This window comes from Phalacrocorax carbo, chromosome 5 (assembly GCF_963921805.1).
Source record: "Phalacrocorax carbo chromosome 5, bPhaCar2.1, whole genome shotgun sequence".
NCBI classification, from domain to species: domain Eukaryota; kingdom Metazoa; phylum Chordata; class Aves; order Suliformes; family Phalacrocoracidae; genus Phalacrocorax; species Phalacrocorax carbo.
Genome location: NC_087517.1, coordinates 31522410 through 31547202, shown reverse-complemented (window position 1 = coordinate 31547202; position 24793 = coordinate 31522410). Strand labels below are relative to the sequence as shown.

At 40.0% G+C, this 24793-nt stretch overlaps 1 protein-coding gene across 5 annotated transcripts in view; it reads left to right on the top strand.

Annotated features, from left to right (window-relative positions):
* Positions 1-24793, top strand: part of SPATS2L (spermatogenesis associated serine rich 2 like) — an 83902-nt gene that overhangs the window by 16786 nt on the left and 42323 nt on the right. For 2 of the 5 annotated variants that reach the window (XM_064451924.1, XM_064451927.1), the window contains exons 2-3: positions 5838-5910; positions 21980-22041. In XM_064451924.1, the coding sequence (XP_064307994.1) occupies positions 22003-22041 (39 nt within the window). In that variant the 5' untranslated portion in view covers positions 5838-5910; positions 21980-22002. Of the gene's footprint in view, positions 1-5837; positions 5966-16271; positions 16361-21979; positions 22042-24793 lie in introns of those variants that run through there. The other 3 variants (XM_064451925.1, XM_009505549.2, XM_064451926.1) reach the window with 3 other exon arrangements.

The following is a 24793-nucleotide window of genomic DNA, read 5'->3' as shown; positions in this document are numbered from 1 at the left end:
CAAATGAGTAAAAGTTTATTTTAATGAAGTTAATTCCCAAAATAAGGCTTCTCTGGGAACATGTGGGTGAGTTTCTTGGTGAACAGAGAGCTTTCCATAAATCTGCTAGGGTCATTAACAGTGTACCTAGAGTCGGTTACATAAATCCTCTCACTGTTTCTGAGAGTGGAGAAAACTAAAATAAATGGAGATATCTGTGAGTCAGCCACAGATTGAAGAAAAATAAACACATCTAAGTAAAACATTCCCAGCTGTGGAAAAAACTATTCCCATCTATCAGAAGTATGGAAAGTGCAGGAAGCAGACAGCAATTCTTGTAGGAAGTAGAACTTCTAAGTGTTGTCTTATGCTTATTGTTTGAGACCTAGTGCTTTAGTGGGGCCCATAACTCAGTCCTCTAACCATTCTGGGTTTCCAGTGGGTCTGGTTCTTCTGACAGCGGACTTCTGAGTGAGATTTCTCATCCAGTGAGATAATAGGTATTTAACTGTGTGGTGTTGAATTTCCGGTGCTGTGGGGCTCATGTATGTGTCTGTTACCGGTCCATTCCAGCTTCAGTTCTGTCAGTAGGAATTGGATTAGGCCTTTAATGCTTTGGGAGGAAAATGTTGTCTGGCATTAAGTTAGGAGGAATAACAGATGGAAATAATGGCAGAACTCTTAGAAGAATAAAGCTGTTTACAGACTCTACATGCGGAGCTGTTTTAAAAAAATGTATAGAGGCTGAGGCCCATCCTGATGCTCTAGCTCACACAAAGTTCCCACACAACCAGGAAGATTTTCATAGGCTAGAACAACTGGATATTCAAGTCATTTAAGACATATAGATTGTAGTAAACACCGGAGTGGGTTTGTTTTTTAAATCATGCTATTTCATGCTGGCTGAATCTGAAATGGTGCCAGTTGTATGTCTGATTGCATTGCTAGCTCTCTGCTATGAGAGCCTTCAAGAACAATTTTTCTCCTTGACAAGACCACACAGCATTTACAGGTTTTCTTCCTCATTGCAGCTGTTGTTCGTTTACTATAATTCCCTCTTGGACCAGTGTTGAACATGGATCCTCTCCTTTGCCCTCCTGTGGTATTGCTATCCCATTTGTGTCACTGGACAGAAATCTGGCATAGGATGAGAGCTGATCCAATCCTGAAACTTTTATTTGGTTGTTTCCCAATCCTAAAGTCAACAGATTTTTATTTTTGCTATAAAATCTTTGGCAAATACCAAAGTTTTAGTCAGGGAGCTTATGCTGCTTTATAATCATATGCATCTTTTGTTGTAGTAAGAAATGCTCATTGTAAATGTCCATATAAATTGTCCTCTGAAGGCTGAATCCAGCTGATCCTTAACACTGCATTCCCTAGCTGGAGTTAGAAACTGCACTGCACAAAATGGAACATGGTGGGTTAGTTGTAAAGGCAGGCAGAATTCAGCTTTGGAGGATGTTGTTATTAATTGGCTGAATACTGAGATGCAAAACAGGAATCTTGCAACTGTGTTGAAGTGTAGCACTGACAGGCAAGGAGCACCTCTTATTTACTTAGTGTAAGTTTGAGACTAAGTATCTTAAGGTTTGACTAAGTGTCAAAGACACGGAGGTTTGCTTTACATGTGCTAAATAACTGCATTGGTAACTGGAGAAGTGATTGACACTGACTCACTAGCTAGGCCAAAATCAAAACCCAAAACAGTCCAAAATCCTCACCAAAATCTCACTCTTTTTGTGTGTGTACCAGCAGACTCCGAATAGCCTATGCACTCCATCATGTCAGCGTTTGATAGAAGATTCTATGCCTTTTGTTTTCTTACACTAGAAGTTTCATCAGTGGCTTCACCAGGGAAATATCCTGGAATGAAAACTAGCCATAGTCCATGGTATCCTTGTGTTACCGGCATTCATACCAGCTCAGCATGCCTCTGATTCCAGAAAAAAAAAAAAGCTTTTAATTTTTGAAAATAAAAACCACCCAGCCCAAAATAAAACCCAAATAAACTATTCCTAACATTAAATGTAGAAGTGACAGGTAAAGGCATTAGAATTAAATGTGAGCATTGGAGCCTGCAAGCTAGCAGAACTGTAGTCTTACACTCTTCCTTATGGTAGTCTTTAGCTGAGCTTGTGAATATGTAGTTTTGAGTTCAGTTTAATGTTCAGCCCTGCAGTATCTCTCTGCTTGTATGCAGGCTACTGCAGGCAGGATCTCATGGCTTCTGCTTAAATCTGGAATTGTGCTGGATGATAGCTCTGCTTTAAGTTGGGGTTTTTGTTTAGAACTGGAGGACTTTATTTTGCTGCTGGCTCCCACAAAGGTAAGAGCTGATTTAGACACAGTCAAATAACTTTCAGTTAATTTCAGTGCTAATCTTTGTCACCGGGCTATACCTAACACTGTATTTTGGACTGTGTTTAGGTTATGTACTCAGTAATGGAGGGCTGAAGGTTATGTTTACTGTTAGGCTCTAGAAGGCTCATAGGTCTACAGTGGAATTAGCAGAGTGGAGTGTTTAGTTTTTTGATCTCTTCTGCATGACAGGTCTGTTGTGAAACCTTAGGTTAAGGTCAGGGTCAGGGCTAGGTATCAGAAGAGAAGTGGTCAAAGAGCTTGGTTTAATCTTCCAAAGAGTAAAGATTATTCATATACGATTAGGACTCATGTCCAGAGTGTTATATAGCTCATGGTATGCTTTGATTCTGCTCTTTAGATTCATTAAGGCCCCATCTCTATGAATAGCTGTTGTGACCTAGATTTAATCTTAGTATCTAGTCTGGTGCTCGTATGTGTCATGTGTCACAATAATAGGATTAGGGAACTGTTAAAAAGGTGAGAGTTCAAGATGGGGAGGGATTTAAGTGCTTGGTTTATTTGTATGTTCTCCAGGGCTGTAGAGCTGTGGTGAGCACTGAGTCCTGCTGCTTCTTTTGGCTTATGTTAGTTTTGGTGCAGTGGTTTGTCACTGAGCTCTGTCTGATGTGAGGTTTGGGGATGTGCTATCTGAACCCCTGCTTTTTTTCTCTTCATACCATGCCATGGGGGACAGTAGGTTGAAGGTTGTAAGAGGGTGTTGCATGTTATCTCCACGCACATGGCCTTCACTGGCCACAGATATGCCACAGAGGGATATGGACCACTGTGTTTAAAGTCAGTACTTTTATCTGCAGAGTCATAGCATGCTTTCCTATTTCAGCATCTTTTCTGCATGAAAATAAAAATCACTTTAAGAAATGACCTTTCGTTATGATGGGAAATTACCTTAAACATTCGCAGACATTAAGCAATGGTATTTTCTTTGATAATACAGAAGTGTAATAAGTTTCCTTTTAAGTGTTGTACCTTTACTCTTGATTTCCTTTCTCCTCCCTTGAGTCATTATTTCCTGCATAATGTTTTCTTTGATAATATGCCATGGAACATTGAGTAAGGACAAAAAGGTGAGTTGGGAAGGTAACCAAATTATGGAGGGATGTCCCATAAGAATCCTTTTTTTTTTTTTTTTTTTTTTTCAAGGTATTACATCTCATCTGGTCAAACTTGATAGGTGTGGTATTGTTTAGAAAGAGCAAACCTTTACAACATCCAATAAAACCTTTCTTTTTTAATTTTACATATGATATATAGCTGTCTTGGTTATCTGCTTTTTTTCTTTTTACTTTGTGATGCAAAAAACCCCCTTTTGATTTAGTTTTTTTGCTTGTGTTCCTTTGTCTTTTAAAATATTCTTTAATAGTAGCAGCCCTCAAAGTACAAGAATTATAATTCTAGCATGAATAATTCCATATCAGTGACTGTATTTCATACCTGAGACCACATGAAGAAAGGGGATTCTGAGATTACCTGTCACTTTGGTCTTCAATATTTCATGAAGTTCAAGAGGACAAAATGGTCAGAATTCACAGAGCAGAAAAAAAATATTTTTTAAGTTGTAAAACTCTTTCTATTTGATTTTTCAGTTTTTAATTTTCCACTGAAGTTGGAGAGGAAATACTCCTACAATTTGGGTTGAAAAAGATCAAAACTGGGGTTTAGCAGATGGTGCGTTACATGGTGGAGAAAAGCAGAACCGGTAGGATGCCTCAGTACAGTAATGTGCAGGATTTAATTTGTTCTGTTTAAATCTTAAAAATACCACCTGCAGACTACAGACATTACTGGAAGGAGTTAGCTGTCCGTATGTTGGCATAAGAAATGCAGTAACTATTAGGAATGTTGCTGTCTGTCTCTAGTCAGGTGTTCACTAGGCAAAAGGCATGCACAGCATCTCCCTCATTCTCAGCCCTTCCTTGTGACCCATTGAATGGCATGAATAGCCAAGCCTTGCCCTTGCTTGAACAAAGTACTGGTAGGGACATGGCATAGGTCTCTTCCCAAGCTCTTGGTTAGGGTATTCTGCCCAAAGTTATGGAGGTGCGTATGCTTCCCTCACCAGATTTCCAGCCCTTCTATTCATCTTGTGGATCTGTGCCTGTTGTGTAGATTCCAAAACTTGGAAGTGCTCTTTTAACACTGTGACATGTGTGAGTATTTGTATTTCATCATTGAAGCATCACATTTTAAATTGCTCCATTCATTCCTTTGATTTTGAACATATCTGTGACTCAGCAAGCCATGCGGAAATGTGTGTTTAGATTGCAATGGACTTTGGGACCTAAGCTGTGAGCCTTTCCTGTGGGAGTATTTGCTAAGTGAAATGCTTTGGGGAACACCTGGCCGTTTAAGGTGCAGAAGCAGTTAAGAGCTTTCTACCTTGCTTTAAAATAAAACCTGTGACTCTGGCAGGACTTTTGCACTCTAAAACTTCACTTTGGCTTTGGCAAAATTTGTAGTTTCAGTAAGGATGAAATGGATGAAGCAGGACAGCAGTCACAAAATTCAGAGAGAATGAGTATTTTGTAATACAGAAGGAAAAATAAGTCTGCAAGACAATCCAGTCATAGTGGCTTAGTAGAGGCTAATTTCAGCAGTCAGGATGTTCAGAAATGTTATACTTCTAGGGTTAGCTGAGGGACTGCTGAACTGGTCTTAACCCAAAGCAAACAAGGACCAGTGTGCAACTCAGGTAGCAACTAGAAAAGAATAATTCCTGTCTGGCATGCATGGTTAAATCATAGACCTGTTTATGACTGCCTTCTCCTTGCAACTGCAGAAAAAAGTACAAAACTTACCTATTACTTCTTCCCCCCTCCACTCTGCTGTTGAAATTGGGAAATCAGTTTCTGTTCATCTGTGTATGGACATAGGCACTCAGCTGTCCGTGTGGTTCTATGTCTTTAACTTTGGGGACAATTCCTCTGAAATTTATGTGCAAATCAGAAAGGCCTTGTATTGCAGGCAAAGTGCTCGTGTCAGTCTTTGGGCTTCCCTTTGTTTCAGCTGAGTTAGTATTCTTGAGATGATAACATTGCTTATTGGAGAATGACCACACTGAAACTGCACTGGTGCTGGTGAAAGGGATTTGACTAGTAACTGGTGAGTCACTGTAACTTGCACCTACGTCCCTTTTGCATTAATGGGTAGAGTGATATTTTAAGGTTTATCTTTCTGCACATCCCACTGTGGTGGCTAGTTTGAGTTTAAAATATGAGTTAATTTTTAAAATGAGTTTGTTTTACTGTGCTAATTGTATGTCTGGTCAGGAATGGGGCTAACAACAAGCAATAGCATGCTCACATGATGGTGAAGATAAGCCCCGTGAAAATTGGTAAGGGCATCTATCAGCACCCTTGTATGTTGACCAAAGCAGTAAGGGAATGAGGGATATTTTTTCACAAAAGTCTCCTGTAAAGAGAGCAGTAAAGTAAATCAAAACTAAATTAACTAATCACTTTCTTTTTAACTTCCAGCTGTTTTTGCAGGAGATACAGTCTATTGGAGAAGATAGAAAAATAAGAACAGAAACTGGAGTCATTCACAGTGGTAAGATACCTTTTGTAGCTCTCTCTGCTCATCGTTGTGACTGGCATGTGACTGGGTAAGTTCAGAAACTTGTAAGTCATGCTTTCAACCTATACTTTACAATTGAGTTCATCAGGTTTCTTGAGCTATCCTGCTAAAGCTGATCATAGTTCCACATGCCACAGTGATCACAGGGAAAAAAAAAAGACAAATGCAACAATTAGTAAAATGGTGCTTTCTAAATTCTTTACTGTGTAGCTTTGACTTCTTACAAAGACACAGGTTAGTGGGTAAGTGTGCCTGCTTTCACATTGCACATGTGTGTGATGGATAACAAATAGGAAGGTATGTTGTTTGTAGATCTGTCAGTGTGGGGCCAAGAAGCCAGGAACTCTGGGGGCTTCTTTCACCAGGGCAGTGCAGCCTATTTGAGCATCTCGAAAGCTGCTTTGGTTCCTGTTTTGTTTGCAGTCTGTCCTTCACCACTCCAGTTAAATTTCTCCTTTATCTTCTTTCTCTGTGTCATTAAGTTGATCAGCTCATATTGTATTGTCCTACTGCTTCTCCTCATCTTTTTTTAATTGTTCGAACTGGTGTGAAGATGTATTTTGGTTTGCAACTGAAAGTTCTGCTGAAATGGTATTCTGAAACATCTCACACTAAGTATAGGGTCCAAGGTGATGTTCAGAGGATGGTGGGAAAGGACAGCTTCATAGTAATTAAAAAAAAAAAAAAAGATAAACCTGTAGACTGCAAAACTGGGTCAGTTCCTGACCAGACCTTGAGCAGTCAGAAATAGATGGCCTACCTAGAGAGCAAGATACCTTGGAAGCATCTCATCCCTGCTCAGCAATGTTACACGGCACAGGGATTTCTCAGAAGTATAGTGCTAGTGTTCAATGATTTCAGTGAAAAGATGGTAGTTTTTCAGCTGTACTTGGTCTTGCACATCAGAATAATGTCTCGTGGCTCTGAAAATAGTGAATTTGTTGCTGGCCTGTTAGTAAAGGTCCAAATTTGTGGACCGGATCATGTACTTGGAGGGTCAGTAGTAGGGAGGTCAGTAAAGCCCTTGGACTTGTAAAGGACTGGTTTTCCAGCTCTGAAAACCTTTAGGTTGTTAAAAGATGGCTGGTGTATGTAAATGTTCTTTCTGGAAATGAGGCCAACATTTTTAATCAACTCTGAAAATGTTTTGCTATCGTGTCTCTCCACTTCTCTACTCATCAGTAAAATGATAATACTAAATGTTTCCCCAGACTGTAGAGTTGTGCTGAGTATTATACTCAGCTCAGATATTTGGATGTAGAATGCCATACAAATATGGACAGAAATAATAAAATATTGTAGACACTGAATAGTGGGGCAAGTTCTACATTGGAATCTGAAAGGAGTGTAGTACACCAATCTGGAATGGGTTTTCTATATGACTTGCTGTGGTGGGTCTCCCCTGGCCAGCAGCCGTGCAGCTGCTCTTTCACTCCCCTCACCAGCTCTCCACAGTGGGACAGGGGGAGATAATAGGAGGAACAAAATCAAGACAAGTTTAATAACTGAAGAAAAGACAGGGGTTGGGGGAGGTGGGAGGGAGAACCAAGGAAAGGAGATGGCACACCACCTCCCACAGGCAGAGCGATGCCCAGCCAGTATCCAAACAACAGCCACCTTAGAAACAAAAAAACCCACCTTCTTCCTCTACCCCAGTTTTTATTGCTGAGCATGCGAATACGTGGGGTGGACCATCCCTTTGGCCAGTCTGGGTCAGCTGTCCCAGCTGTGTCCCCTCCCAGCCTCTTGCCCACCCTCAGCCTACTGGCTGTCGGGGTGTAGTGGGAAGCAGAGAAGGCCTTGACACTATGCAAGCACTGCTCAGCAACAGCCAAAACACTGGTGTGTTATCACCACTGTTGCAGCCACAGATCCAAACCAGGGCACCATATGGGCTGCTATGAAGAAAGTTAACTCCATCCTAGTCAGAATTAGTATGCTTACTTACTTTTAATGTAGTACTAAAAAAAACCATCAGAAGAACAAAATTCTATTGTAAGATCTTAAGAGTTTTCTTGATTACAATTGTTTTCTTGCATGTGCAGATGTGACATTGTCATTAGTCCTGTGGGCCTTTCTGAAATGGTTCAAAAAGACCCTAAGTATGTGAAGTTCATTTTACTCTGAAAAATGTCTCGAAACATTGAAGTTTCATGGAATTCAGCAGTACTTAAGTGCTTTTCTGAATATAGGGGCTGCATGTTCAAGCTGCCTCTGTCCTGCAAGAGCAATCCTGAAGGAAGGGCTGATGTTCACACTGGGCAAAATATCTCAGAAATGGGTAGTTCTGTAACTACCTATAGATGCATCTTGTTACTGTCTGTATAAATATGTAAATTTGTACCTTAAAATAATCAACTCTAAAAGTTTTCTGAAATGAATTGTCTGCATTTATCGTGAGACTGGACAGATAAAATGCTTTCAAAATTAAAGCATTAAGAGTCAGAATTACGTGATTATCCTAAGAAATTGAAAAATAAACAAATGAAAGAAAAGATCTGACTTAGGGATGAAATCTTATTTTGCTTCTGAAGAAAAAAAAATTAGTGAATCACTACTGGAGGTGTCCCTGTTCTTCCCTGTACAACTTGATTTTTGATCATGTATGCTGCTGTCAATGAAAAATAACTGGCAGCTGTGTGACGCAAAGAGCTCAAGAATTAATTCAGATTAGATTTCACTGATTGCTTTGATCAGTATGGAAGTCTGAACCTGAAAGCAGGTTGAGCTTTCACAGAATTTTCTGAGGAAATCAGCGAGGTTAGAGGAGACTCTTGGGTTCTTGAAGAGATTCTTTATTTTTAGGATGTTTGGACTTCTCTGTTGTTACTGCTGGCCCTTTTTCACTTCTGTTAATATTAAGATGGGTAAGCATTTGTGATGAAAAGCATCACAGTCTTTGAGCGTAAGCAGTGTGGCTGGTTTGAATGTAAGAGTTTGAGGTGGCCATCTTCAAATCTCTTAGTGGATTTGTCAGTTGATGCTATCCAATTCCAGGAGAGAGATTACATTATGGGATTTGGTTGGTCATGTGGTAAGCACAGTGAAACTGAAACTTTAGTGTCTTTGTAAGAGGTGTTATGCAATTTCTCATGTCTTTTCAATACTGAAGTGCTGATTTGAATGAAGATTTCCTTGAATGATGGGGAAGAGTGAACATATTAATAAAAAGCAGCCTACAGTGAAGACAGGACATAATTGCCCCCCTCCAGTATGTTCTGAAATGTTTCATGCTGTAAAGGTTCCTGATGACAGCAAGTGGTTTTTCTTTGCTAGTGGTAGCTTGCATTTTTGTTCTGTCTGTGGAGCATGCACTTAGAGTAGGTTGGAAGAATTACAGGTATCTTTATCCTCAGCAACAGAGGAACAAACACCTTCTCTAAGGGCAGTAGGATGGAGTCTTGTGTTCTGCTAGAATGGAGAACCAGGGCAGTAATTTGTGCCCTGTCCAAAAGCAGGGTGTATGTGGGGATAAAGTGGTGAAAGAGTTCTTGTATTTTTTCTCCAACTGCATAGTTCAGGCAGTTTAAAAAGAGCCAAAGCATTCCCTGTTTGCTGTGTTCTGATTGTGAGCAAGGTGGCTAGACTGTCTGGTCTCAGTTAATGAGCAGAACCCCTGGAAAAATAATGATGGATAAAGTTCAGCTCTTGGAACAACTCTACCTGTGTCAGTATTATTGGGAACTCTGCCTGTTTAAGGAAGACAGCAGTGGAGATGAATCTCATCCTGTGTAAATTGCTTCTCATATATGGGTGCATTTTTTCGTTGTTGTTTTTTTATTGGTAGAGAGGAGAGTCCAAATATTGAGCAACTGTAGAGGCAGCTCTCTTCAGCCAGAATCCTTGGTTCTGTGGATGCCAGCAACAGAGCTTTGTTAACCACAGAATCTAGTCACAGCTCACATCTGCTGCCTGCAGAGCCAGTCCTGCGCATTTTAGTATGTGGCTAAATTGGAGATGTGAATTTGTGGCCATTCTGACTGTGTGGTTCTGTCTACAGTAAGAAATCTGTACAAATGATGACCAGAACTGTTCTTTGTGAATGAAGAGGATAACTTTGTGCACGGCTTCATGAAAATATAGTCAGACACTTAAAATAAGACTAGCTGTTCCGGAAACACCTTTGCCTTTACTTGGGGTGGCTCTAGAAGAGCGAAGGAAAGGCATGACTGATACAGGGCCTTACCTGACAATAAACACTGTGGGCAGCTCTTCTGTGACTGCACAAGTCACAGTAACTTCCTGCTTTGGTAAGTTGAACTTCTCTTATCCCAAGTTTTTCTGTGATTTCAGCTCTCTGGGGAAGGATAACTAGCTCACAGGGAATTCGATTAGATTTTTTGGAGAAACCTTGTTCAGCAGATGTTTGACAAATGTTTTGGTTATGACGAAGTAACTCAATCCACCCCAACAAAACCCCTGTTTGATTGGAAAATTCCTAGCTGAGCCAGTTTATTGTCTGCCAGTTCTTACCGCTTACAGGATGGCTAGAGCAGTTGAGATACTGAGAATTTAGCTTGCTTAGTGTGGTAACTGTTAACTGGCACCATTTCTTTGGTAGTGTCTACATGCAATATATAGGAGTTTGTAAGTACTATTGAATGTTGCTAATTAACAGCAGTGGGACGAGGGATTTAGCAGTTAAGGCAATTCTGAAGTTCCCATACAAAACATGTTTTTCTGTCCACTTATCTGAAATGTGCTGTATCCATGTTTGCCCAAGTAATGTGGATATGGCATCCTTTATCACACTGACAGTTTGAACAGGTAGAGCGTTGCTGGTAGCTGCAAATGAGAGCTTAATTTGATGCTTTTGAACACTAGATTCTGTGGAGCAAATAGCATGTTATTTTATCCTACAAAGCTATGCTAAACATTAATTTGCAGAAATTCTGGACAGATGTAAAGTAAAGGTGTGTCTAATGTGCCACAGATTTTATCAGTTCATGGATTGTGGCATGCCAAAGATCACCTCCAGCGAATTGGCAAAAACAGATGAGCTGAGAAATGCTCTAGAGTATGTATTTGTGCTGTACTGTGTAACTGATCTTACCTGTCTTGGAGAAAAATACACTCAAAATAAAACGTACATTTATTTTCTTGAAAATGTTCCCCGACAAATGAACAAAATACCTTCTTTTTATTCTGTTGATAAAATCACTCCATTTGCTGTCCACATGTTGCGTTCATTTCTGTGGCTAGTCAAACAGCTTTCTTTATCAGGGTTGCCCTTGCCAAGTTAAGAAATCTGATTTTTTTTTAAAAAGCCCCTTATATGGCTGGCTAAACAAGGGCCTTCGTTCATGCATGTCAGGCAACACATCATATGCTATTGACCTTCAGAAGCAGAAAGTTTTCTGGCATTGTCTCCTGGCTATTGGGATGGGGGTGGGAGAGGGGGCTGCTTAAGGTGCCTTTGCGTATTTTTGGCAGTACACAGTCTGCATTGATTGACTGTAGTTTTACAATTAATTTTGATGTACCTGGGTAGTGTGGGTTTCATCTGAAAAGAATAATTTATTTTTGGTTTTTTTCTCTAAAAAAGTGTAGTTCAAAGTCCAGTAAATACTGTAATAGTTACTTACTTTAATTTGTAATAGCAATTAGGTTGAAGTGCTATATGAACAATAAGTAATTAGAGGTTAACTTATTTATATGCTTTTGTTGTTGTTTCCAAGGATACCTTTTGTTAACATAGGAAATCCTTGGGGGTAGGAAGGTGGGGGAGGAGAAGAGGAATGGTAGCATTTGTCGTAAATCTGGGTATACCAAAATGTCAGTGGTATTGCTTCCAGTGTGACTCTATGGGTTATGTTAACATGGGAATACAGCTGGGCCTGTGTCTGTTTATCATGGGTATACATCAGGTCATTTTAATTGAGGAACTTGTAAGCATTGGTTAGGGTTTTTATGTACATTTTTGTGTACAGGTATATATATATCTATAAAAATAATTTAAAATACTGTTTAAGGAAAAATATGCATCTTCTTCAAAGGACCTGTATGGTGTGACTTGGTCTTAGAAAATGAAAGGCTGTATTTAATTTCAGTGTCTGGTTTTGGGAGGTTCAGACTGCTCTGGCACATTTAAATCAAATACTTTACCTTCAAGTATATGCATAACCTCACTGACTCATAAAGTATGCTTACATTTGCTTTGAACATACGTTAGTCACTTGAAGCTTAGCTGCATTAAGACTTCTTTAGGTCTGTCTTGCCTCCAGTTGAGTATCTGGCTTTATCAGTCTTCATCAAAAGCACTTCACTTCAGGGAGCTCTCTTGGAGCCCTGGTAAAGTTCCCTTTCCCAAGCTCGCTGTAAACTTGCCAACTCATCATCATGAATGTGGTGCTTCCCTGCGTTCTCAGCCAGGGCAGCTCGGATGACTGTGCAAGATGCCACTGCCCAGAGGCTTCTTTTCTATGTCTGCAGCTATGGTGGGGGACTCTGCTGTCCTGTTCTGTGGCATCAGCAAAAAGCTGGTTAAAGTCCATGTAGCTCCTTGAATTCGAAGTTGTTGTTCCAACCTGTATTTGCTGAGAATCAGTCCTTCACATCTAGGAAGGGTAAACTGACTCTTCAAAGATGTCTGAGAAGGAAAGATGGTGTGGACTTAAAACACTTAATAGAAAGAAGGCTGAAAGGTGCATAGCTCCAGGACTTTCTTTGAACTTGAGATTTATTCCAAGATAATGAGAATTTACTGTAACAATTATACAGTACCAGTCTGCTGGTAGAAGTTTGATTGCTTGTGATAATTTTATTGCTTACCATCTAAAAGAAGTGTGAATTCAAACACTTCCTGACATTGACTTTTGTCCCTCTATTCTTTGTCTAGAGAAACCGCTGTGATTGAGGCAAGGTATACCACTACGTTACATACTTTGCTGTTAGCATGCCCATGCCATACCCTTCTGGCAGTCCACATTTGGGCAACCACAGAAGCAGATTAACTGACACTGTGTCTTGGCATGCCATTCTGAGCTGAAATAGGAGCCAATGTAAATTACTTAATGACGTGGGCCCCTGGCAAGAATGACTTGGAAGATAATACTTAGTTTTTTAAAACTGAAAGTTAACCTTTATTTTGTTTGCTTTTTTTGCAAGGGGTTCATGCAAATGTAGAATTTTAGTAGATTGTGTTGTGCTATTTCAGTGCTCTTCATCAGTATGTTTGGCAAGATTCCTTCAGGCACTTGAGGATGAGCAAGATGGTAGTGTTTATTTTGGCAAGCATTGCTGTGGAAAGTGTGTTTTCTCAGTCTGAAGTTTTCTTTCCAGATCCCCCATCCCTACCTTCTGCATATCAGAGAGGACCATTTTACTGGCCATGTAGCTGAATTTAGCTATTCTGAACTGGGCTCATATCTACTAGTGAGATATATGTAGTAAAACTGGGAATTTTGGACAGCTTCAGTTTATGCTGAATCAGTGATGCTCTTCAGATGCTCCTCTAGACTGCCAGCCAGCAGAACATAGGCTCTAGGCTCTCAGCAGTGATTCTGTTGCAGTGTGGGGAGAGTGATGAGGGAGTCTGGGTATGTGTAATGTGCCTGCCTCTGTACAGACAGATAGAGATACATACCTCGGCAGGTACATACAGACTATCTACTTTCTACTGGTACCAGTTTGTTCTAACATGGATACATTGGTCTGTACAGGACGTGCGTCTCACCTTCTGTGGCCCAATTCTTCATTCCAATAATTTGCTGTAATTAATGCAGAGCTGGCCTTCTGTGAATGTTGTGGTTCAGGTGTCTCATATGGCAGAGTTCTTGGTTGTTTCATTACAAATACAGTAAGAACAGGGACCACATTTTGCAATGGGAAAACGCAAGGAGGTGGCAGAGATGGCTTTAGAATTCAGCTTTAAGCATTAGTAAAAAGAAAAGTAATTTCTAATGTTTGGTATTATTGAGCACATTAGGTTAAACTTCCTGAACAAACTGCTCAGAAGTGCAAGAAAAGATCAGCAAAATGTTACCACTTACTATCTATTTTTTTATTATTAGTGCAAATGCGGGCATATATTCTGCAGCTGTCTCTGTGTTTGGCTGTTTTCCTGAATTTTCTGCCCTTGTGAGCCAGGGGCTATGAGAATAACTTTGATTTATTTCACTGCAGTGTAATGCCACTTACACTGTATTTAAGCTTGAACAGTATTTGCTGTGTAAAGGCTGACTCTGAAGGTACCAACATCTATACTTTCTTAGGGATTTTTGTTTGGTTTTTTTTAATTGGTCTCCACTGCTCAGATGCAGGGATGGTGTGAATGACCTAAATATAAGGAACTGTTTTGGTTCCTTCTCAGCTCAATGTATATTCTACAAAGTTAGCAGATTCTTATACATATTTGGGATGGTAACTCTGGTGGTAACTGTCACATGGTGTCAATCACTTGGCACAAATGAACATCAGCTGTACAGTGACACTCGCTGATCTTCTGGGGATGTCACACTGAAACGTGTGTTAAAGAAGAGCTTAGCTTGCATACGACAGACTGAGCATTCAAAGACTGTACAGCAAGAGGGTTTGCAAGCAGCCTTTTTTGCTGTAGTAACAAGGGTGTGTTGTTTGTCGACCAATGACAGGAAATACAGCCAGAATCTTTTGTCATATCTGTATCAAAAGATATGGTCATATCACTGAATACTTGTAAGCTCTTTGGTTGAAATATTAATGGAGTTTGGGGAAGATGCCAGTCAAGTAGCTTTCTTCTGACCCTCTCTCAAACTGATCTTGATAAGGGCTGGAACATCCCTCTGCCCGACTCCCTTATAGAGGGGGCTGCAGCACCAGGTGCGTGGGGGACCTGAGGATCCACCACATGCCACATCATGCTCTTTCCAGCATGAAAACACAGATGCTTGTGGAGCCCACATATGTAGTAGCCTGGCTTTGCTCATCCACTGGGACTGGGAGAGGGAAGTGAGCTAGCTGACAGGAGAGGGTAAGCCCAGGCTCTGCCTGGGTTATATTAATAGCACTGTTTCTGCTTAGGAAGAGGAGAGCAGAACAAGACCAAAGAGCAACATGGCATATTAGAATGAGGTACAGGACTTACTGGTGCTTAACTATTTTGTTGTGGTACTGGTTGGACATCACGGTGTTACTGTGATACCTGCTTAGAGCCACTTCTGCCCTTGGCAGAAATCTGAGGATAGGAGACAGGCTTCAAAGGATGCTGACCCAGGTGCTAAGGACTGTCCTTCCTCTCATAGCCCACTCTCACCTCTGTCCCTTTTCTGTTTATAGAGGATAGGTCCATGCTCTCTCAGGTATGGATTGTATAGTGTTAAATAACATAGCTGAGTTCCTGATGCACCATTGCCTGTTTTCCAAACTTTTATGCCTTACTACCTGTTTTCAAGCAAGCAGTCTGCAAGGCTGTAGTATCTCTGAGATCTCCTTTCTCAGATTGTAGTGTCAGTCATTTCAGAAATCCTCAGGGAGGAGGTGATAAACAATGGGGGAATATAAGCCTCTTTTCTGTAGGAATCCAGACCTATGTATGGAATCAGTGAGATGTTTTATTTCCTGCATCTTGTTTCTGGCTCTGCAACCAGTAGGTTTCAGGCAGTGTGGCGACCATCAGAGAATCAGACTGAATTAACTGAGCTGAGCAGAAGAGAGAATGCAGAGCCAACTACCGTGTTATATGGTTGAGACAAGCATGACCAGGGCATGGTAGTGGGACTGGGCCCTGGAAATGGGGAATATTCTGGAATGTATAGGCACTCCAGTACATGTATTTATGCCTGCATTTAAAGGAAAGGATACTAAAGGTCTTGATACCGTCAAATTTACCTGGAGACACTTAAACCAGGCTGAAGTGGCTGATCTCAGACTTCTGAAAACCAGGAAATACAAAATCATAGTGTGTAAAATTTCTGGATACAATCTTTAGAAAAACAAAAACAGTACTGGAAAAATAGCAGTTCTGTGTTAATTACACTTTACGTTGTTTTTACTAAATGTATTCATTTATACTGACACAGAAGGCTAAAGAGACAGCTAGGTGGACACTTGTTTAACATGTCCTAGATGCTCTTGACACTGGTTATGTTTGTGCATTTATTTTTTAGTTATTATGTTTATCTTTAGACAATAGACTACAGCAAATAGAAAATCATACCTGTTGCTAATCTCAAGATAGTGAAGACAAGTGTCTAAATCTAATGCAGTTTTGCAGCCATGGTGGCAGGACTTTGTGCACAACTAAGGACACTAATTTTTCTAACTAATAATTATATGCACGCTAATGTTTGGCCTTTGACCTAATAGTGTATTTTTTTCTTCTGCTATTTAAGTAAAATCTGAGTGAAGACCAGAAGAATTCCTTTCTGAAAGACTTGAATTTTGGAATCACAGTCTTGCAGTCTTTCTGATACAAAAATGTTAACTTAAAACCACAGCAGAAAAGGTGTGTTCATCCCTGCCTTCATCTGCAATACACTGGTAGCATCTCTTTATAATAAAGTCAAATGTCGAATGGAGGCCATGTGTCTTTGATTTTGCTGGTTTTGCCTTTACCTTAGGGCATGTGGAAGTCTGCAGGCAAGACAGTGTAATATAATACACATAGATAGTAACCCCATTTAAAAATGAGATGTAATACTGTACAGGAAGTAGAAAGCAGAAGATGAAAGTATAGTGCAGGCTGCTACAATCTCATTAGATACTTAGCATTTACCTCTTATTTTTTGAAGTTGGCTCTAAAATTGCGTTGTTCTGTACCTTGCATGTTAGCTTTTTGGAGCTGGGAGATTTTGAAATATTTTGAAATGTGTAAATGATCCTTAATTAAAAATATCCACATTCTAGCACTGATCTGATTTATGAACATATTTGAGTGACAAAATTGTAAACTCCCGTTGCTCTGTTAACAGAGGAAGCTTACTCAGTGACTAAGTGTGTATAGTCTTGCTTAGTAGGGCTGATAACAAGTTTATCAGTGATAGGGCCATGTATCTATTTGTCTTCTGCCTTGTGTTGCTGTACTATCACCTATAGTGAAAAGGTTAGTCATGGGACATTTGAAAGAAATTAACACAATGAAAGGAAGGACTGGGTTAGCACAAGGTGCAGCAGATGACTGCAGAAGCAGATAGGAACTAGAGAAGCAATGGCAAGGGTCAAGTCAGTTAGACCTAGGATTCCTGTTGTGCTGGGGTGGGGGGAAGCATTATGAAAGGAAACAGTTGCAGTGGGCAGATAAGGAAATGTTACATTTTTGGCGTGTAGGAGACTTCATCCATAAACTTAGAGATGGGAAACCTTTCCAACACGTGGATTATTCTATGCTGTTTCATGGGGAGTTTTCTGTTCCCTGCTGCTAAAGATAAGTTGTATCTTCAGATGTCAGAAATGGTGGAACAGGTGTCACGCACAATCTCCTCCACTCTGATAGAATTTACTGCTGGGGTATTTTCACAAACTGTATCTTTCTGGCAACATTTTCATAAACTCCTTTCTTTTTCTGTGTATTTGCTAGGAGATTCTTTTTTGTTTTGTTGGAGGGGAGCATGTTTCTTCTTTTTCAGATATGATTTCTAAGTCTGCTAGGTTTTTAAATATGCAAGGTGGAAATTGCCAGGTTTTGCAGTAGGGATAGGGCACAGACTTGGTCTTGTGATTCTCTGATGCTTGAGATGCAGGCCATCCCACCCATGCAAAGTGCCATAGAAAATTGAGTGTTTGTCAGCCTTACCCCAAGATCTGTCTAGCTGGAAGGTGTCTGAGAGCCGAACACCTCCAAAGGTGGTACTAGTGGAAAGGTGGCAGGTGTTCTTTGGGAGCTTGAACACAGAGCACAGTGGAATTTCAGAGCTGCTTGAAGACAGAAAGTGAATTTCTGAACGGGCTGGGCAAGCAGCCGCATAGTTAAGGATGTGACAGTTGTGAGCCTGGCATACTTTGCTGCAGTGGTTAAAGACTGTTCCTAACTGTCTGCCCTGCTGGACATTGCTTGCAGTAAGGTCAGCAGGACAGAGCATGTGCCAGCACCTTAGCTGCCCTGGTTCAGTTTCATGTTAGCTTAAACCCGTTTAGAGTAATATGAATTGCTTCATTTGGTAGGGGAGAGAAGTAAGATTCTACCAAATTTAATCCAGCCTTCTCTTCAGCATTCCTTGAAATGCCTGTAGAATATTTTCTCTTTTTGTTGTATTGAATTGTTTCATTTTATAAGGCAAATAAAATGCCTTGTTTATATACCTTATTTAATGGGTATACAAATAACACCCTTCCATCAGTATTTGAGGTTAGGATGTAAAAAGCAACTGAAGGTAATCTCCTTTTCCAGGTCACACATTTGGAAATTGGTATAAGAAACTAATGACCTATTTACATAAGGGATTCTGTAGTATTTTTTTTCTTCCACTCCTCTTTCATGGAAGTCCTGTTGGTATGCCATGCAGTGACATTTCAGAAGCACAAACACAAGCAAGAGATGTGGAGAAGGACAAAGCATGTAAGCTGACATTCAAGCTGAGAACCTCTCATGTACAGTATGTTTTGTGCATTATAAATTTAGTGCTTCTGTTAACTTAATCTCAGCCACTGCAGAAAATCTTCTGTAACAGATTTTCTCCAAATGTGTGTTTTGTGTGCATGTTGTTAGTGATATGCAAAGCACTGTTCTCCCCTGGCTTTAGGGGGCTTTAGGGCGCAATTGAGGGCCGTATTCTGATGTTCCATGGCTCAGTGGAAAGAAGCTTCTCTGAAGAGTTCAGGAAGAGAATGTAGCAGCTCAAGTTTAGATCCAAGGCTGGGGCTAAAGCTTCTAAACTTCAACGGGACTATTTTGTTCATAAAATTATTCATGTGCTATAATCTTCTGTCACAGGAATAGAAATGCAGTAATTGTTCAATACAAAGATTAAAATATCATCAGAGGAAAAATACCAGTTAATTCAATAAATCAGTTTGTGCTAACAATGAGAAAATTAAATTGATTAGCTGTGAAGTATAGCCATAAAGGATATATTTAAAATTGGTGCTACATGGACATTTTCCTTTTAATATATCGTTTGTATTTAATGTAACAAGCAGTGCTGGACTGAGTTATATAAATGAGCAAGTGTTTTATGCAGGTTATTTCAATTATCTGTCCTTGGAGAAGGTGAATGAAAAATAGCTCCAACTCAGTTTTAGCATCATCACTTTGGCAGCTGTAATATGCATATTAATGAAGAGTCTAAAGTGTAGGGGAATTAGTCCATTTGTAAAAGCTTGTGTCCTCCTAGTTCTTGATCTTTAAAAACAAAAAAGAGGAAGAAAGAGGGAAACCAAGGGTATGTTTTGAGTGGCTTGCCAAGTCTTCTTGAAACAGCTTGCAATTGCAAGCTATCTGAATTGGTGCCATGTTCAGCAGCAGAAGACTATAATAGTAATACCTGAAGCATACAGCAAAGAAAGAAGTCAAACCTGGCAAGGTGTTTTATGAAGTTTTTATGTCTGACTTTGAACTGAGTCAGAGCATTGCTACAAAGAGTAAATTTGGCTAAGTGCTATGGTAGGGTGTAATCAACAAATTGAATTTATATTTGAAGAATTACTTAGCTACATAAGTAGCTTTGAAGCAACATAAATTGAAAGGTGTGGCGCTTTTACAAAGTATGATTATTGGGATTGATTTGCTTCATACAAGATCCAGTTTTAAAATGTACAGTTTTGGTACAAAATTAGTAAAATATATGCTGAAGGAACAACGCCTGAAATCTTAGGGTAACAAAGATATTTTCCTGTCATTTATTGTTTTTTACAGATTAATAGACTTTTAAGGCCAGAAGGGTTTGTTAGCTATAATCCTTATTGTACTTGTTTCTGTGCTGTGTGTTGGTGCCTCAAGAACATTTTTTTCCTATTTTTTGTTAATGTTGTTGTAAGGTGTTGGATCAGATTAAGTGTATTTAAATAGGTATGCAAGAGAGCAGGCTTCTATCAGTTGTCTGTAACATTACAAAAGTTGCCAGCTGGTGAATATAAGGGCAAACTAGTCAAACTAGTCAAATTCTTTAACTATTCCTTAACACAAATTATGTATTAAACAGAGAATAATATCAGTCCAGCATAGTTTTCATGTCTCTAGGTAGAAGGCATGCTTTTCTTCATCTCCCTTACCACTTTTCAGACTTAGAGTAATTTTAGAGCTAAGTTTTCCAGTCTGCATGGGAAATTTGATGACCTATATATCTCATGTTCTGTGCCCATTTGGCATGAGAAATAGCTAACAGCAAAAACCTAGTAGTACATTAAAAATGTTACAGACTACAGTCGTTTCTCAACACTTTCTTTTAGTCGTTGGAACACACTAAATATTGGAAATGGAGCTGCCCCAAGCTCGTATGCTATGTGATCTTCCTGCCTGCTCTGTCCACACATTTTATAACTCTGCTTTTAGCCATTGGGTAGGTTTGACAAAGAAACTAATTTGAGCGGTTTCATCCTTGATTTAAGGAGGGGCAGGGAGGGGACCCTTCTGATCTGAGATACCCGTGGACAGTAGGCATTCAGAGTGGTCTACTTGCCAGGAAGAAGTCTTATCGGATGTAGTGAGACCCCAGCTCAGTGTCTTGGCAAAGTGCTTAAGCTGCTGACTAAAGACAGATTTAAGGCATTTGAGTTTTAATAGAGAATATCTATGCATGGTATAGTAAAATAGTGATGGCAGGTGGAACCTTAGTCATTTCAAGCTTCTTTTTTTAATAACTGACAATGGAAAGGGTTACTTTTTCTTCTGGCCCCCTATTTTTGAGGGTTTTCATATTTCAGTGTCTGTTCTTCATCAGACCAAAACTCAAAAATGCATTCCTTTTTCTTCCTATCATCTCTTCCCCATACACCACAAAGTCACGTTATTTTTGAAAATGTTCTTCCTTGAATCCCACCTCTTTAATTAGAAAATGGATGCATACAAGAATTAGTAACATGATTTAAATGCTATCAGTGGATACTGTAATAGCACTTAGTTTCTGGAGTTTGAACTCCACTGAAGTGCTATGTTTCAAAGCAGGACTTAAGGGAGGATTGTTTAAGTGCATTAAAAGAGATTTAGAAGAATTATAGGAACTGTTATATCAGTCCACCTAGCAAAGGGCTCAAATGGCAAAAAGAAGTGTTTCAACTTAAAAACATGGAAAGAACTAAGATTTCATTCTCATTTATGTACATCTATACCTTCTTACTGGTGTACCATAGAGTTAAATTTGGTGGCCAAACCAAGCTTTTATTCTATTTGACTTGGTCTTTGCTGTATTCTTTGACTTAAAATTAAATGTGAAGATTCAAGTCTCTTCCTTATGGAAGTCTAAGGCAGTTGGTTTTGATGGAAGCAGGATTAGGCAACTGGACTCTCTTCCCTGTGTTAACTCTTCATGTGGTGCAGTGTCTCTCACTCAGCCACATAACTGGAAATAGAAAACATATCGCAAGGGTTCTTAATCACATGCAAATTACATTCATTTGCCCAAGTTTTCAGAGCAGACTTGGAGATTTAACTCTGCAGACCCTGTTAGTTTCAATAGGAGCTGCGTGGCTAATCCTCTGATTTCGTTTTTTTGGGGAAAAAAAACAGCCATGCAGCACTTGTCAGCCTAATCTCCTGGCACATTTAGCTGCTTTTTAAGTTGGGATCTTCAGACAAATTTTCTGGCAAAAATTGAGGTTGCTGGTGAATGAGAAAACAGGATCTGTTGAGTTCGTCTAAGGTATACCTCTGAGGCTTTAAAGAAAAGGAATCAAGTAATAATGGCTAGGGTCTAAAAGACATGGCTGGGAGAAGCACGATACCACTTCTATCCAGATTCATACCTATGAGGCGTTTTTCAAATGTATTTGCAGGACTAATCTAGGAAAAGTATGACATTTGGACTAGCTTTTCCTTTTGGCAAGATTGAGCACTGCTGTGCAGGACATTGTGTTCTCATGTTTCTCTAATGCTTATAGGTAAGCACATACAATTAGTCTTATAGGTGTAGCTTTGACAGGTTTGAATTAAAACCTTCAAATTAATCTCTTTGGTTTCCTTCTCCTTTCACAGACAATATTCTCACCAGAAGAGGCATGGCAGAAATCAATTCTCCTGTAAATATCAAGGAAAAGGTAGGTTAAGGTAACAGTACAGTGCAAACCAAAATGATATTTGCATACATATTTATCCTTGCTCCTTCAAACACTGTTTACATACTTAACTTTAATATGCTTGACTCTATGCATGAAGTTAAGTACACAGGCAAGTATTGATAGGATTAGTGTATTAATCTTGGTTGATGAGAAGCATTTTTGCTTTTCTACAAAGAGACAACGTTTTGTCAGATAGAATTCTCTTATTCCTTTGTGATTCCTGTGCATGCTGATGCTGTGGAGAATAGCATTTTGATGATTGCTGCTGTACAAAATGCAACCTTTGAAGAAACACACTCTTTAGAAATTTTTCAGACCAAAAATGTCATACCTATACTACTTAAAGGCAATTCTCAACATTACAGAGCCTGAAGAGAGTAGGGCTTTTTCTCCCCTATGTAAGTAGCTCTGCTTTTAACTGCGTTCTTTGTGCTTGAGTATGCCCTCTCCATATCCTGGCTACTGCCAGAGCCTCACCACCCTTTCAGGAGCAGTAAAGGATCTAACGCTAACTAGTATACAAACATGAGGTGGGTGAGGAGATGTTTTGTGACTCCCAGCAGGCTGATGAAGTTTGTGGATGACACCAAATTGAGTGGGGAAGTAGACACTCCAGAAAGGAGAGCTGCTCTGCAGGAAGATCTGGATAGGCTGGAAGAGTGGACTAACAAGAACCTTACGAAATTCAACAAGGACAAGTGTAAGATCATGCACCTGGGAAAACATAATCCAGGAGTGCAGCACAGACTGGGATCCACCTGGCTGGAGAGCAGCTCTGCGGAAAGGGACCTGGGGGTCCTGGTGGACAGAAAGCTCAACATGAGCGAACAGTGTGCTGCTGCAGCCAAGAAGGCCAACAGGATGCTGGGTTGCATCAAAAAGGGCATCATCAGCAGAGATAAAGAAATCATTATCCCACTCTACTCAGCGCTTGTCAGGCCGCACCTGGAGTACTGTGTACAGTTCTGGTCCCCTCTATACAAAAAGGATGTGGACAGGCTGTGGACAGGGTCCAGAGAAGGGCCACCAAGGTGATCAAAGGACTGGGAAGCCTGCCATACGAGGATAGGCTGGAAGAACAGGGTTTGTTCAGCCTTGAGAAAAGGAGGCTTAGAGGGGATCTCATCACCGTGTACCAGTACTTAAGGGGTAGCTACAAAGAAGATGGAGGTTCCCTTTTTACAAGGAGTCACATGGAGAGGACAAGGGGGAATGGACATACGTTGCTCTTGGGGAGATTCCGATTGGACACGAGAGGAAAATTTTTCAGTGAGGGCAGTCACCCATTGGAATAATCTCCCCAGGGAAGTGGTTGACTCGGCCACATCAGACACCTTCAAGAGTCGTCTGGACAGGGTGCTGGGCCATCTTGTCTAGACTCTGCTCTTCCCAGAAAGGTTGGACTAGATGATCGCTGAGGTCTCTTCCAACCTGTGATTCTGTGAGACCTATAGATACTGCCCATCAACATAAGTAGGAAACCAAGACATCTGCCAAAGAATAGGAAAAAAGGAGAGAGTGAGAGAGAAATGGGAATACTGTAGGAGTATAACATGATGGGGTTGTATTTTAAAAGAAGTTGATTTTGAGAATTTGCCTGAATTGTCGTCTTTATAAAGGTTTTGTTCTATTTTATGTTTGGGAGGAGAAATGGAGCTTTGCATTTAAGAAATTCAGAGAAGACTAATGAGTTCCTTGATTTACAGCTTTCTTAAGCCCAATATGGTGCTGTGATACAGATTTTTAAGGCAGCATGATAAATGTTGAAGCCAGAATCCAATTCTGTCAATGAGCTCAAGTTTATCCAGGTATCAGTGAAAAGTTGATTAGGTCCATTCACTTCATGAAAGATGCACAAGGAGAAAGGATCAAGACTGCCCTCACTGTTCTGTATTGCCTTGATATTTAGTCAATGTGAAACTGAGAAATGTAGTAATCTCCCACTGTATGATAAGACGTGCCTGTGGCACATTACACACGTCCTGCAGGGCAGCAGGCACATGAAATATTCTCTTCTCTAAGTCTGTCAATGGAAAGGAAAAGAATAAAACTTTGTGTATGATTCTGTGGATAAACTCTCTTCCTGAACTGACACAAAAAATTATTCAGCAGGAAAAGATTGGCCTGACTTCAGTTTTGCAATTCAAAACTTACGTTTTGCAATTAGGTGGACTGATTGATATCAAGGAAAAAAATCATTTGGCCTGAGGAATGTGTGGAAGTTACTATAAATGTAGCTTTCCAATCCAGAAAAGTCCCAAAAAGTGTTAGAGAATTAAGATGTAATGTAACACACCACAGCATGACCGAGAAAAGAAATAGCCTTGAACTAGAGGTCAGTGGTCAGATTTTTAGTTAACTTGCTTTTTTACTTCTGAGTTCACAAATAATTAACTTTTCAGTCGGGTAGTGTATTTCTTAGAACAGATCATGACTAGTAGTTAATGGCATTTGGTTCATGAGCTGCTAGGAAAATCAGACACAATTAGTTCAAAACATCTGGCAAATAAGGTATGACCTAAAAACATGTATAACCTACCTTATCCCAAAACCAGTCAGATAGCTGGCTTCCTCCCACACAAAACTCGTGTCTTTGACAAATACACCAATACACAAAATCCTTTCCCTCTGATACAATCTGGAGGTGATTAGTGCACCCACATAACATATACTCATGCTATCAACCCATGCACCACACTTCCTCAGGGTCAGCCCTGCAAAGACAGGAGGG